This window comes from Silene latifolia, chromosome 8, assembly GCF_048544455.1.
Source record: "Silene latifolia isolate original U9 population chromosome 8, ASM4854445v1, whole genome shotgun sequence".
NCBI lineage: Eukaryota > Viridiplantae > Streptophyta > Magnoliopsida > Caryophyllales > Caryophyllaceae > Silene > Silene latifolia.
The window spans coordinates 18,125,551-18,141,884 of NC_133533.1; the positions used below are offsets into that span (position 1 = coordinate 18,125,551).

Here is a 16,334-nt window from a genome sequence, read left to right on the forward strand (position 1 = left end):
CTTCCAATATTTGTTCAATATTATCAAGTAATGCATTTTCCACCATCTCCCGGTAAGGATTTCCACCAACTACGCTACTCATATTTTCCTCTAATCAAATTATGTACATCCCCTAATCTTATAGGCCGATCTTTACGCAGAAGGGGACATAGACAAATGATCTCAACAGGGAAAAAAAAACTAAACCATTAACAAATCAGTGCAAAAAGTGAAACAACATCCATCTTAAACACCTACAAACACTTTTCAAAAAAACAAAACACCTACAAACAAATTTTCTCCACAAAAAACAGAGTTCTCCATACAATGTAAAACACGGTATGTGAAACTATACTAGTATAAATGTATAGAAATGTGAGAAAAAAACTTGAGGTCAATTGGATTGCAATTGACAGTAACTATCACCAACTGTAAGAAAACCTTATTAAATACAAAGAGACTACACTAGAAATATAAGCTAAAAACAGAACTCTCTACAATCCTACATATGCACTGTGGTGGGATCTACCCAATCAGGAAAAATGTTTACGTTTCCTGGCTACTAAATTGGCTGTCTATTTAAGAAGAGCAGGAGGCAGTTTACAGATACGGGTATTTGAGGTGCATTCTCGTAGAAGCTACCAAGAAACACCCATAAAAATGGCCGTTCACTTATCAAATGTAAACCGGCTTGACATCATTAGGGCCGAAGCTTGCAGCACACACGGGGCACTTTCGATGACGGGTCTTTAGTACTTTCTGAACACAAGGATTGCACAATAGATGGTAGCATTTTGTGATGACAACCTGAGAAGGTTTAGAGACAATTTATTAAGATTAAACACGAGATTTTTAAAGAAGATAATGGAAAGAAGACGCGAATCATAAAAATTTAAGCTACATGTGCATCAGCTTAAAAAAACTGTAGGAACACGGGGATTAGCTTTTCTCAAATTGACCTCACTAACTTACTCGTCCTCAACATTACTCCATTTCTTCAAAGACTTCTGCCTCAGGTGAAGTAATGAGGTCGGATATACACTCCTAGCCTCGTGGAGGAAACACTAAGAGATTTTCCAAATTACCCAGACAAAAATTAAAATTACCTCTTTAGGCCTGTCGAGGCAAATACTACACTTAAGTATTTCCTTGTATTCTTGGAGCTCGATCTCAAGTTTTCCCACAACTGAACCTTCTTTTTGCGCTTTAAGATGCTCAGCTTTTCTCTTTACAGCTTCCAATTCCTCTTCTAGTCTTTTCTTCTCAAACCTGGTAAAAATAAGTTGGCATAAATTTTTTTAGCATTGATATGAGTATATGACAGATTTATATATACATAAAGAAGAAATATATCATTTAACAGACTATTGTTTGTAACAGTAGCAAGAAATGAAGATCAAAGTTTAATGCGTACCTTTCTCTCTCTAGTTCTATTTGAAACCCAGAAAAGTTCACTCGACTATTCTTCGCCTGAAGTTGCAGCAAATCAAGAGATTCTCTAGCTTGTTGAGAGGACTTCCTTGCTTCAAGCGTCCTCCTTCGGATATTCTCTAAAGCAATAGTATTTCGGCACCTATCTTCTGCAAGCCTATGGATCTGGTCAGCAGAGCTTTTCACCTAAAAATCATGGCAACTGTGTCAAACTATTTTCAAATTTCTAAAAAAATGTATAATAGTCCCCACATAAATCTAAAACCCACCTGATCCTCTATTCTGCCTGCTTTCACCTCAAACAAATTCTGAGAGACATTTGCCTGTTGTATCTTCTTCTCCAGAACATGTTTTTCTTCCAACAGCGAATCATGCGTCTGCTTGCCCTGCAGCCCTTCCAAACCAAGCTGAAAACAAGATAGCCATCAAAATGGAAATATATTGAGAAAAAATATAAACGAAGCTAAATGATTACCAAAATTTCAATTATTACCTCTACAGAATCACTCTCACACAACAAGCAGCAAACAACTCAGAGAACTAAGGCACATTCATATATCATATAAAGTATTATATAGGGAAACAAGGGAAAAAGACTGTTGCACAAGAGATTCAAAAATCTATTTTTGGAAACTAAGCAAACATTATCAAAGGCTAATCAGTCAACCTAGACAAAAGCTAAGGCTAAGATAGAATAAATAACAAGGCAATTAGAGTAACAGATGATCACTGAGGTAATAATAATAGTAACAGGCCAAGCCTCTTAAATCTCTCGGGGCCTCTGGTGGAATAAGAGCAACAAGAGAATTGGCTAAAGTCCTGCAAAATTGACTATATAGTATATACTATCTGTATCATCTGCTCACAGAACGTCACAAAAAATAACCTTTTTAAGAGGGCTGAGGGTGCTTGATAATTGCCAAACCGAATAGATAGCACTACTTAAGATTTTCTAGTAAGGAACTGGGCACATGCCAAAGACTTCAGAGTATTGTAGAGTTTTCATATTACTATCTGCCTATCGCCGATTCAAAAATAGATAGCACTTTGAAATCAGAATAAAATGTGGAAGAGACATGAGCACATTTTCAATTCTTGATATTATAGAACTCAGTATATACGAGGATAGACGCAGATATAACCTTGATATTATAGTCGTCTCTCTCGGTAATTTGCTTCAGTAACTGCTGGTTTTGATTTTGCATGTCATCATAAGCCTGTCCAATAGTCTGAAAAGGCAACAAAGAGAAAAGTTACACAATTTTCAAAAGTTTCAAATGTTAAATGCAAAGTAGAGCAGCACAAGAATTTAACCTCAATCTCAGACAAATAGGCTGCATTCTCGTCCTGCTTACATTTCAAATCAGTAGATAGCTTTGACTTATTCCTGAAATACACAGAAGTATAAATCACTTATCAGTATCAACACATAAGCATATAGTGCTCTTTTATAAAGTTAAAAAGAAAACATTCTGCAGGTTATTATTAAATTGACATTGAAACAGAATATTTAACTATCATGCTAAAATAATTGATGGATCCTGTCCTCCAACTCAAACCTTAAGAGCAAAAATTCATTTCTTAAGAAACATTTGGCTCGCTATCATAAATAAATAAATAAAAAAGGGCCCAAAATTACCTTTGAAGTTATGTTTAGCTCCTAAAATTTAAGTAGCAACCCACCCAGCCAAGAGTGTTCTTTCGTAAGCCATCATATCATATCATGTTGAGACCCTTAAGGCTGCCAACAGCTACCCATTACCTTTCCACTTTCCCCAAACTTCATAAAATTCCACCAATCCCCCACCAAGTCCCCAAACCAGCAAGATCTAGGGTTAACAGAATTGAATACAGTTGATATCATCATCATCATAGGTACAGGCGAGGGAAATCACAAATAGCTTGGCACAATAGTGTGTTACTTTTTTGCTGAATAAGCTAGAGGCAATATCTCAGCACCTAGTTTTCTCCCTCTCTTTTCTAGAATTAGAAGTTTCAAAGGCTCAGGCTTTGTCTTGAAGAGACATTGTCTCTCATTCGCTCCTCCATATCAAGTTAACACACAGTGACATGGCAGTGGGATCAGTGTAAAAGACAATGGCAAAAAGATCTGGTTACATGAAACAGTCTTTTAAGGCTCTGATTAGAGCACGCTATATAGATCAGGTTTAATTCGCTGGAGGCGGCAAAAGTTGACAATATCATCCTCATCATACAGATAACACAAGAGAACATCATGTTCAGCTAATTACTAAAATGAGAAACATCGTGTTCAGCTAATTACTAAAATGAGAAACCTAACCGTTTACTAGATTCATATTTCTCTCTCAAGTCCGCAATTTCAGCTTCTGCAGCAGCTAAGCGTCTTTGGGATAGTGCCTCCGCTTCAATAGCAGTCTTAACACGTGATTCCATATTGTGTTCATCAAGAGAGAACTTCAAGCTATGCACCCGTGCCCATGCCTGATACTCCTTATCCCTTGCCTCTGAGAGATTCCTGGAGGTGATAGATATTCCAGAGATCTATGAGCATAGCAATGTAAAGTAGGAAGTAACCCAAACAACAGTACGCATATAATACAGAAATAATAATGTAGATCTAAAGTATTACAACATGCACTCAAAGATGAGACCAATTATATTGAAACCTGCAAGTAGTTTTATTGTAGTTATACATCAGTTCCTCAAATACGACAGCCCATCAACATTCACCGCCATATAAACCTAAATCTACTGATCATGTAAAACTTACTTCTAATCAGTGTGATAATTTGGGAGGCTCTGGAGTAAGGGCACAATATGTCATGATTTACCCTCTCATCTTCTACGCCTACTACTGCCCCCAACCTCAGACACACACACGCGCACACACACACACACACACACACACGCACACACACACGTGATGTTTTTCTCTTCCAAAGATCCACCCTCAAGCCTCTCAGTCACAAGTAATGCATCTCACCTATCCCTCTTCCACTGTACTTGCCTCTACCCTAGTCTCCACCCTTCCCTTGCAACCTTCCACCTCCACATGACACCCTTCCACACCAAATCAAGACCCTAATCCAGAATTCAATTAAATTAAATTTGTTGGGGTTTTGATTTGGCAATTGGCAGTAGAAAAAAGATGGTGGTTGACGTCCAGAGCAAAAGGCTGTTATGTCTCGAGGAGGTGATATTTGCAAGACATTTGTGTTTGTGGCTAGAGGTAGAAGAGATGGTGACAATGCTAAGGCCTTGTATGAAGAGCTAGAGTCTAGGCAATGGTGAAGGATGACTAAATTAACGGTGGTATTTTCTCGAGTGTTAGTATACTTAAAAAGGGTCTGACTAGAGACGGGATTGTCCGAAACGATGACAATAATCAAATGGGATGGAGGGAGCTCTGAATGAAAAATGAACACTGAAAACTAAGTCAACCACTTGTTGATCTATATAACCTACAACCTCACTAAGCATGACTTCAATCCTCTGCTTTCACCAGAGATGGAACACCATTATCTTCAAACAATCCCCACCCCTCGCCCGCAGGGGGAATATAATGCTTTTTACTAAGCAGTTAAGCTACTACCTCGCTAAAAGTTTCTCCCCCAGAAAATCAACTCAAATGATTGCACAGGTGAAGAAAGGATACACCAAACAGCATATTTTACTACGCAGAGACTACAAGAGAAAAAGGCTACTCTACATCCAGTAAAAATAAAGACTTACTAAATCATGGAAAAAAGAAATGCACTAATTAACAATGACAATTAAAAACATCAGGCCATCAACATTCAACTCATATAAAGACCACAAACTGAACCATTATCATGACAGCTAGGGAAATTTGTCTCTGACATTCTACAACCTTGGAAGGACAGATTCACGTCTAAACATCTCCGCAAACAGTTTTAATTCCGAATCAGTCTCTTTCAAATCTGCAACCTGAAATGTCAAACTTTCCATTAGTACCTTTTGCTCTCTTACCATCTGAAGCACAAGAACCATCTTATAAATAAGAAAATATACTAGACAGAACAGGGACCAAACATCCATTGCAAGGGATGTATTGCAGAGAAGCTAAACATCATGAGGTCATGCCGGCAGGAACAAGTATTTATGTGTTTTATCTGGTTCCTTTTGCACTCCGATTCCTTTAAAGTGTTTGGTGGGGACATAAATTTAGCAAAATGCCATAAATTCCCAATTCTAGAAAATGCTGAGAAGTTTGACTGTATTGCACTTTGCGTATGAAGTTCTACTTCACAAATGCTAGGTAACTTCACTCTTTTGTGTGAACTGTGAAATAATAACAACAGCTTCTCATTTAAAATCAAACAACCACTTATTTTGCTTTTTTGGGGACTACTTAACTGGGTCCCAAACAGGCAGATGGCCCCATAGAGAATGTACAATTAATAACAACAGCTTCTCATTTAAAATCAACACATATATGAGATATCACTCACACTAAAAATCCACGTCTAGCAAAGGAATCTGTAAAATGTAAAAAATAAAAAATGACAGTTCAAGTATCATACCACGGCCTGCAGGCTCCGCATTTCAGCATCTTGATCGACAGATCTACTAGATAATGTCACCAACTCCTTCGCCTGAAAGACAAGACCTCACATAAGCCAAAAAAAAATTGAATACATAACCAGCTAAACTCTGAGCTAGAGATTAACCTTCCTGCCGTGAATGTTTAAGAAGGATTGCAATTCAGCACGCAAAGAATGGACATCAGAAGCTGTGTCCTTGTACTTCCGTAGATTACTTTGCATGGAGCTCATATCCTCCGGGAAAGAAGAAACAAACTCTCTGAAGTTTGAAATAATTTCTTTTCTTCCTGAAACAGATAAAGAAAAACATTCAGCAACAAATTAAGTCTCAAAAGTGTCTATACTCTATATCATATTGGATATGTATCTGGTTATTAGCAAAGTTTCTTCCACAGTTCCACATAACTTTACAAGTCATAACATTATAGGAAGTTAACAGAAATCATACACAATAGTCCAATACTCTAGCAAAAATTAAATTCTCTTACCAGGTTCTCTAGAAGCTTCTTGCAGCATGGCCTCTATCCTTTTCCTCTGATCTTTAAGCCTCCTTATGTCTGCCTCAAGCTCATGTATTCTGGAACCAGCAGTGGTCAACGTTCTTCGAAAAGCATCACCCAAATCATTCCTAACTACAGCGTCTCTTTCTTTCCACAATACTTTATCTTTCTCAACCTGGGTTAACCAATAGGATGTCAAGGTCAGCAACACATGAAAAACAATTAATTAATTAAGAAATTGCATGGACAAGTAAATTACCGACCAGTTACAACCTGAAGTTTTTCATATAAGGCCTGACAGTGGATGAAGTCTGATTTAGACTTCTCAAGTTCTTCTTTCACCAACTTAAAAGCTTTGGCAGAAGATATAGAGGTTAAATTTTTCAAAGTACCCTGCAATCAAACAAGCTACAGAAAATTAATCAATTTTGCTACTATGAATGCATTCCTGCCTAACTTTTTTCCAGGGCTGGGGTGTCAAAATGAAGCCTGAAGTTCCTGCTATGTTTTTGGTATTCTCCCCTTACAAGTTGCGACCTTACCTGCAAACTTGAGAGTTTTTTAAGAATTTCTGCTCTTTCCTTGTGGAGAAGCTCAAGTTCTTGTAGACGAGAAGAGGAATGAGCCTGTAAAATAAGGCGGCACATTTAATAACTAGGCTCAATGTCTATCAGAAATCACGAAACAACTAGTTTATTACCATTGATTCCTTCAATTTTGATTCCATTTCTAGCAAATCCTTCTGATTGTCTGCTGCCCTATCATTACCGGGATGCTTATTTCCCAAATTCAACACAGGGAAAAATGCCCCCTTAGTTGCATCTTTCTCTGCTTTCAAAGCTCCCAGTTTTTGGTTACAATCTTCAAGCTCCAGGGTGGTACTCTCAAGTTCCCCTACACAAAATCAGCGACTAAGCATATCTTTAATGGCAAGTACTTTGCCACAGGCAATGAGCAGACAAAAAAATTGAAAATTCTAAAGCATTTGATTAACATAAGTTTTCTTCATATATCTTTCCGCCTATTTGTGAGAACAAATATTTATGGAAGATATGTTGTAGAATCAAATTCAATGTTTCAGACAAGTAATTGGAATGGATAGGGCCTGGAAAGGGAAAAATTTCGAACTAGATCAAAATTACAGGAATAGATAATAGATTTTAAAAACACCAGGGCAGCAAAGCGGTTTGATTTCATTCGGGGAACCGGAAACGTGTTGGGAGTATGTAGATACTAACTACTCTATAGACAGTTCAAATATAAAGAACTCTGGCTGCATAGTTCGCAATTGAACTCGATTTCAGTACCAACAACTCAGTTCATGGATTGGCCGACCCAGCCGCAGACCAGGCAACCATGCACCAGGGTCAGCAAAGGCTATATCTTATTAGAACAAAAGACGCTCAAGTCAACTGCTATTGCTCGATAGGCATCATACCATTTAAACAGCCATGGCATGACAATGGAAAATAATGGCAGTTGCTACGAATTGATTGGGAACAGGAAACAGCCAAGATAATGTTAGACTCCCCCGACTACCAACAGCTGCATCTAGCAGATGAGTAGAGAACACCTAACTAGCAATTGAAAGCTAGAGACTAGTTGGCTCAAAAAATTGCCCCAGTTGTTGATTTCCCCGAAATAAAGCCAAGCTGGCTCAAACATCATAGTATGGTACACGAGTACCTGTGAGGGTAATAGAGGCATAGATCTCGTCTGTGTCGCGATAAAACTCGTCAAACTCATAGGCTCAAAAAGATCAAAGATGAATCTAAAAAGGACCATTATGTCCCTTGCATCAGATTTTAAGTCAGAAAATTATGTGTGAACCTGACATATGCTAAGGGTGTAATAAACCAACATAATAAAGCAGTCAAACGTTCAGAATGCCTTCTATTACCTCGCAAATGTTTCAGCTCAGCTTTGTTCTTTAAGTCAATCTCCTGATGCTTTTTCAACTCCTTTTCTAATGACGTCTGTTTCACAAGATGATCTCTAACTGTTGACTGCATGTTTTCAATTTCTGTAAGCAAATCACTGAATTCCTCCTGTCTGCAATCTAATTGAAAAACAATGACAAAAAATTCAAATGAACAAGCATAAACCATTAAGTAATGCAAGAGGTCCAGGAAGACCCCAACTATAAAATACGAATTAGCAAGACTAACCATCTCTTGGGAGAGACGACGACTCAGCAGCGTCAAATCCATGTTTCATAAGCCACACGTCATCAACAGCTGATACTGCATTATGCATAATACTCCTAGATTTCTCGCAAGCTTTATGTCCCTCCTCCATCATTTGATCGAGAGAGCCACTAGCTAGGCAGCTTTCAGCTGTACTTGTTTCCATGAGACGCTGTAAGAACATATCATCTGAAGAGCAGGAAGAGCCACAATTAAAGAAACATTAGTCATGTCATAAAAGCTGGTACCTAGCAAGCATCCCCGAATATTTTTATTGACATAAATTCAATTTATCAAGACCACTCAATTCCAATCTTGTTCAAGTTACAGCCTTGAATGACACAATGAAATTGGGTATTCAAGTATATATCTTGAAAGAAGGCAAGAAGAACATAATTTAAGTTTCTTTAATTTCCAAAACTAATCACATACATGCTAGTGGCAGGCTTAAATGAGACGCATCTAAGCCTACCAAAAGAAGACCAACTATATTTTCTATCAAATTTTCATTGCTCTCAACTCAATCTTTCGGTAGCTCATCGCGATAATGGCTGCTAGGAGACAATGAATTTTAGTACTCTAATTAGCAGAAAAATGAAAGGCTGAGACTGCTATATGATGCAGCATCCAACAATATACAAAAGAGCTCCTGAGGTTATAGCTTGTTTCAAATGTTAACAGACGTCTAAAATATCATCACGCTCAGATATCTAGAAACTCCCATTATCTCAAGAAGGGGACAACCAGTAAAGTTTCCCAATGTCCCAATCCACCATTCTGGACATGAATCTTCAATATACATGAGACAATTCAACTTCATACAAGAGTTTAGAGTCTAAATCCTCAATATACCTCTCCTAATAGTTTTCAAAAGCTAAACCGTTTTGAGTGAGAAAACACTTTACTATCAACAATGGAAACCCTACATGGTGAGATATTTAAGCATCCACTTGATTAGCAATTCAATTTGTGATGAGCTGATAATAAGTTAAATACGCTTCAAAATTGTGCAACAGCATCCATGAGATCATGGACATGCACATTTTTTACTCGGTTTAATGGAGGACAACCTTCAATAAGATCAAAAGAAGAAATAAAGATGACTAATCATTCAAGGTTACAAGTCCCTCACCGCTACTATTTGCAGAATGATCAGCCTTTTCTTCTCTGCTGACCAGCCCTTTGATGTGAGTGGATTGAGGTTCCAAGTCGTCAACAATCTACAATTTTTAAATTATTTTTTATTGAGATAAAAAAGAGAAGCTAGATGTCAATACAGCAAAAATACCGTGAATCTCTATTTACTAAAAGATAGGTGAAGTTAGCAATTTTCCCACCCAAAAAACTCCAATTTATAAACGTTAAAGTGGGCTTTACCATGTTTAGTTATTCTCAAACATTGGGCTTAACACTTTTGGTCATTCTATAAAAATGTTAGGCCTGTCTTATATATGTAGAAATATATTATACCAAAAAATGTTGGGAACTTTTTTCACTTTTTTTATCTCTTAATAATTATTCCCTACACATTAATAGCCTATGTAACATTAAATTTAAAGTTTACTAAATGCTAATTTCTCTATACATTACAATCTAAAAACGTGCATTAGCACGGGATATACACTAGTGTATGCATTAAAAAAATAATACCAAAAGCATGGCACAGTGGCACACTATTAACACATGGACAAAAAGTCGATTAGAAGGTTGACAAAACCTTTTCCCAGCGATTATCAACGGTGGTCAGAACTCTATCATATCGCTGTTGTTTGTCCCTCCTTTGAGACAGCTTAGTTTCTAGGGCGGAAATTTCCAACTTCTGGGCTTCTAGCTTTTGAGATAGCTTCTGATTTTGGAACTGGAGTACAGCAGCGTCAAGCTACATCACAGAAAGCAAAACAATCAGCATACTGTCCCCATTCTCCTAGGTGAAAGAAGTTAAAATAACAAACACGGCATGAAGAGGTTATTGCCATCTAACCAAACAAAAAAGACATATAAAACATATAGCACACTATCTCGCACAGGCCACACTCAAAATAGCTACGAGAAAAACTAAACAGAAGAAAAGACCTCAACACCAAAATTGCTTGTCTGAAACAGGGAAATTCAACATTTAATTTTTCTGTATCAGAGTGAAACGACAGGGAAAAAAAGGAAGATACACACACACACACACACACACACACAGAGAGAGAGAGAGAGAGAGAGAGTAATACATTTAAATTAAAATCGAAAATTAAAAAAACAATGCCACCAGTTACAGGAGCAGCAATGATCAAACTGACTCCCAAGTGTAACAACATTCACGCTAAAGAACGATTTTCTTTAATTAACTGCGCTTCATTGTCATACAGAGAGTATAATCTTGTGCACAGCAAACAGTCACTAATTGGACTTCCATGATTAATTATTGCCTACCGCAGTGGATTTCACAATGTTGTGTGTAAAAAGAAAGACATGTAGACCAATCAACCGTTACTCCTTTAGAGCAATGGCATGCTCTTCAAATCTTTATACAGACAAGCAACAAGTAGACATACACATTACTTTTAACGCTATACGATTGACTGAACTTGCCTGCCAATTTCTAGGTGAGAGAATTTCTTTTACTAATAAAATATTGGTCAATATCAAATAAAATATGAAGTTATAAAGACGACTCCGATCCCCCAAATATGAAGTAAACCACAAGCAGGAAAATCAAATGTCAAATTGCTCAAGCAGACATGGGCCGAGATATTAATATCTTCCCCCACATCAAATCCAGCTAACCAAAATATATAATCAAAACAGCGAGTCACGATAGACAGAGTAACCAAAAATTGTGGGATCAGATAAGGGCTAAAAGAAAATGAGACAAAAACAACTAAATCAACACATAATCTAAATCCCGCGGTTAAAAACATGTAACTAAGATCACATATACAAACTAAGAAGATCTGCATGTCATTTATTCCTAGCGTGATTTCACTCAATTACTCAATAAACCACAAAATGAAATCGACTGGATGCAAATCATGAAATGACTAGACAACTAATGCACATATGGGTAGCATGAAAATGTAATTTGCGATAGATATCAGAATCAGCAGTAACATTACCATTTCACCACCAATCTCACTCTGGAAATCGTTCATGATTCATGTATACAAGATATGACTTTTAAGAGGCTTTAATAAATAGAACAAAAAAACACACAGACACGATACAAGTTACCCCAGAAAAAAGATTTAGGTTAGGAATGGCTATAAACACAATACAAATCTGTGGATTCTGGTCAAGTTTTGATGCTACATCAATCACATTAAGGGTGTGTTTGGATTGAGGGGTTTTGAGGGAAAGGAAAGGGAGGGAGAGTAGGGGATATAAAATCCCTTGTTTGGATAGCAAGTAAGGGTGGAGGGAAATGGAAGGGGAGACATTTGGAGGATCCATTTTCCCTCCTCCAAGGCAAATCAAAATCTCTCCACAATAGGCAAGATTTGGAAGGAAATCGTATCCAAACACCCACATCCCATTTCACCTCCCCTCCCCTTCCCTTCCCTTCCTTTCTCTTCCCTCCATCTCCCACCCCTCCCTTTCCCTCCACTTTTGCTATCCAAATAGACCCTAAAGTACCTACATATATCAAAGCCATCAGGTTACGCCTACGTTTTGTTGACCAAGTTTTGAAGCTAATAATAAATGATGGAATCAAGTCCCACAATACACTCAATAATTAATAATGTAGATCTATGCTACTCAGACTCAGGGAGACGTGAATTTCAAATTTTGAAAACACGGGGACAAGGTCAAACAAGTATCTTGACCGATGTCCTAACATGGACACAACACGCTTGGAAATTCAGATTACTACTTAACACGCAATTAATGCATTTAGAGAACCTTTTCCTTAAGAATTATAGATATTTGATTATTTTCCTAGAAAAAAAGTAACAGATATTCTTCCGTCAATAATTAAAAAGAAGTTTCAGTGAACTTTGAAAAAGGTTCAGTCCAGATATTTTTTCCCTTTTGCTAAATAAAATGACAGGATGGTAAGGGGGTAAGAATAATTGACTGAGAATAGTGGGAAAGTGTTTGGAAAAGTAAGAGCAGATGAAAAGTCAAAAATACTTTCATGCCTCCATTTAATGGAACTCTACAGCCCTTTCATATTTTACTGCCGCCACATAGAACTTCCCACTTTTAATGTTTATCTCGTTTCTACTTTTCCCCTTTCCGCTCCAATTCTCAGTGATGGGGTCCCTTTGTTTTTGGTAAGTCGTCTCCGATCTGCTCATTTGTTTCTTTTTCTCCTTGTCCAATCTCCACAGCGGTAGTTCTGACTTGAGATCTCTAGCCATGTCAGAGTGTCAGACCCGTGACAAGTCTCACTAAGGGTAAGATTATTGGGAAGACTCTTCATAGTCTTAAGACTCTCTCACATCAGCTTTCCACTAGCTTTTATTATTTCTTTATTGTTCAAACTCATCTCACACACAAGTCAGACTTCATACATTATCAGTCAAACTCGCCTCAGGCCCTACTTTTCCACTACACTAAAGAAAATGAAAGGTTTAAAAAAAGAAAAAAAATAAAGTAACACATGGGCTCCTTTCATTGGATGATTTCCCTTGAAAATTGTGTCAAGACTATGGTAGATTATTAGGAGTCTTGAGTGAGTCTTGTCTTAAGACTCATGTGAGTCTTGTCTAATCTTACCCTAAGACGTATCCAGTAAGTCTCCCGCGTCACTAGGGTTGACATGCAACTTGGAGGAAAACTGTCGTTAGAAGTAACATGGACATAGACAAAGTAAGATAAAACACTTATAGCAACGAGCATTAGTTATGAAGGCCTCATGCCTTTTATTAGACATTTGTGTGTTAGTACTACACTACTACCTCTAGTGGTGTCAATTATCATGAAAAATGTATCAGCGATGCTTTTGCAGGATGAAACCCTAGAAGGAGCAATAAATTATAATCCATCTCACTGACCTACTGACAAACTACCACAAGAGCTTATGCCATAAACAAGTAAATAAAAATGTCACACAATAGCAACACCCCAAAACCTCATTGAATACCTGCCTATGGTGATTGGTGACCGATGAGGCAGAGGAACGGGATATAAGAAGTTTTGCCCCGTGTTAAACACATAAAGCCGCTAACCAAATGGCCTATAATAGAATTTGCACCAAGATTTGCGATTTTCGTCCACCAATAACTATAACTAATATGAAATAAAAGAAGGAAAACCAATTTCAACGACATTTTAATTTATTCCAAATATTCAACAGCCAAAGAATACAAAGTTGTTGGCTCCAAATGGACCCAAAATCCATTGTAATTGTCCAAGACAATAAATACAATACCTAATGTAGTTCGGGATAAAAAAAAAAACAAGTACAGCATATCAAAACACGTGTTCTAGAGTGAAATTGATGGAGTGACTAGTTTAAAACTACAAAATGAACCATTTTATTCAAAGCTCTCATCTTCACTACCAATTTAAACCACAACTACCTTCCAAATTCCGTTTCATTAACAACAATATATAAATCCCTAGGGTGACAACACAAGGCTACAAGCCACTTCAATACCACTTGTTACCATCAACGAGACTGCATGATATTAATACAACACTTTCCTACCATTTTTGTCAATCGTCTAAATAAACCAACACGGATTGCTACTCCACCCAAACTAGGCAAAATTACTAATGTTATCATCACTTCACCCCAATCAAAAACCGGCCAACGAGAATTCAAACAAAACAATCACATTTACCAACCAGCAATCAACTAAACTTCAAATTTACTGAAAATTAGAACATCAATCAACAAGGCATACACAACTATGCAAACAACGCAACTTCAAATTAAGTGAAAATAACAGGCTCATAACAAGACTCCGCGCCATTAATACAACACCTTCCTACCATTTTCACCAATCATTTAATCCAAACAACACGTATCGTTACTCCAACAAAACAAGACAAAATTCCTACAGTTAACATAACTACACCAATCAAAAACCGGCAAACGAGAATACAAACGAAACAATCACATTTACCAGCCAGCAATCATCTAAACTTCAATTTAACTGAAAATTCAAACTCCAATCAACAAACCACATACAAACACAATCATGCAAACAACTAAACATCAAATTAACTGAAAACAACAGCCTTATAGAAGCAAAGATTTCACCTTTTTGTCCTCAGATAAAGGACAAAAACCCTGCTTTTTCGCCATAGCAACAGCTGCGGTAGGCGATATAGAGCTCACATGTCGCCGCTTCCGGTCTGCCTCATTCGCCATTGATTAAACCTCAAACCACCACCCAGAACTGCAATCCTTTTTTCAACCAAACAAACAATCATAACAACAACAACAAAAGTATCTGAATTTACGAAAAACAACTCAATGACGAAATTCTATACATACAAAACCCTAATTTCGACACCGCCCAACCCAAACCCTAACAAAATTGCGAAACCCTAATTTCGCTAGGGTATATGAAATCGAAAGGGGGATGAAATTCAATGATTTTTTTAACCTAATCTAAATTTTTTTGTTGTTGAATTTCAGTGGTGAATGAAATTCAGTGATTCTGAATGATCACTCAATTTTTGTTGTCCCTCTCTCTCTTGTTTCTCTCTCTAGATAGTGATGTTGAACAAAATGAGAGTTGTTTTTTCCCAAAGAAATAAAATAATAATTGTAAATTTAAAATAAAAATAAAAAACTTTTGTAGCGGTGGAACACGAAGTTGATATATTATGTACCTACGTAATAGTATAACACACTACGTATATGCGTTAAGGCGTTAATCACCGTTATTATCAGATTGAGAAAAAGGATTAGACATTTGAGGTAGTACCTCAAACCTTATAGTTTCTAAGCATATACACATTTTTGCTGAGTATATTATCATTTATAAATATAATTTTTGAGCAATATTTATACTTTTTTAGTGTAATGTTTTAGTAAATGTGATCAAAAACTTTATACTATAGCAGAACTCAAAAACATTAAAATAAAACTCAGAAAATAAACAGTAAAAGGTACTACCTCAGATGTACAACTGGTATCAGGTTATATGCTTTGATCAGGAAGATATAATCTCTAATTTTGTTATTTCAATGATAATTTTTAGAACTTTGAATAAGAGATGTGATGAATTAGCAAATTAAGCCAATCCTTCTCCTTTAAAATGTAAGAAGTTCGATTACTGTAGCTTAGGAATAGTATCTTCAATGAACAGTGCTTAGCAATAGTGATTCATCCTAGCCGTCCATCCTTTACTTCCTCTAATCTCAGCCGCCCACAACACACATCCTTCACATTTCTTCCTTTCTCTTTTCCTCCTGCTCACACTTTCCCTTTCCCTCTACACTTCCATCATTCCCTCTTCTCAATCGCCAAAGTCATTCATTGCCCCAAATTGTTTCGATCGTTCACTCTAGATCCGTATAAAAACTTCACTCACCTTGATAACCATGCCGGAGTTTAGGTAATTGTTGTCTATATTTAGTATTCAACAATTAGCCATAAATGTATGCTCAAGATCTTGTAAGTAAATATGGTTTTAGTTAGAAGAAGGCGCAATAATTTATGCGATTTGCATATTGTTGCTCTATTTCATTCCGCTTCTTTGTTTATCTCCTCTGTCTTTCCTTTCAGGTAATTTCTATTCTCT

At 36.9% G+C, this 16,334-nt stretch overlaps 1 protein-coding gene across 1 annotated transcript; it reads right to left on the reverse strand.

The window, feature by feature from the left end:
- Nucleotides 1–248: 248 nt before the first annotated feature.
- LOC141596525 (E3 ubiquitin-protein ligase BRE1-like 1) lies at nucleotides 249–15,387 on the reverse strand. Its single transcript, XM_074416723.1, has 19 exons — nucleotides 14,843–15,387; nucleotides 10,361–10,522; nucleotides 9,776–9,863; nucleotides 8,626–8,832; nucleotides 8,358–8,516; nucleotides 7,158–7,351; nucleotides 7,000–7,083; nucleotides 6,731–6,850; nucleotides 6,446–6,632; nucleotides 6,084–6,244; nucleotides 5,937–6,008; nucleotides 5,264–5,340; nucleotides 3,713–3,907; nucleotides 2,725–2,797; nucleotides 2,553–2,639; nucleotides 1,680–1,817; nucleotides 1,394–1,596; nucleotides 1,086–1,248; nucleotides 249–786 (listed from the first exon to the last, which is right to left on the reverse strand). The coding sequence occupies exons 1-19, from the start codon at nucleotides 14,951–14,953 to the stop codon at nucleotides 655–657; spliced, it is 2,613 nt and encodes an 870-aa protein (XP_074272824.1). The 5' UTR covers nucleotides 14,954–15,387; the 3' UTR covers nucleotides 249–654.
- Nucleotides 15,388–16,334: the final 947 nt, after the last annotated feature.

What these genes read in the sequence shown, in the direction of transcription:
- LOC141596525 (XM_074416723.1), bottom strand. Translation starts at nt 14,953, where the DNA reads ATGGCGAATGAGGCAGACCGGAAGCGGCGACATGTGAGCTCTATATCG. An exon ending in AAAAACTCTCAAGTTTGCAG is followed by an intron (nt 6,851 to 6,999) that starts GTAAGGTCGCAA and finishes GTTTGATTGCAG; the next exon opens with GGTACTTTGAAAAATTTAAC. An exon ending in GAGACGACTATAATATCAAG is followed by an intron (nt 1,818 to 2,552) that starts GTTATATCTGCG and finishes TCTTGTTTTCAG; the next exon opens with CTTGGTTTGGAAGGGCTGCA.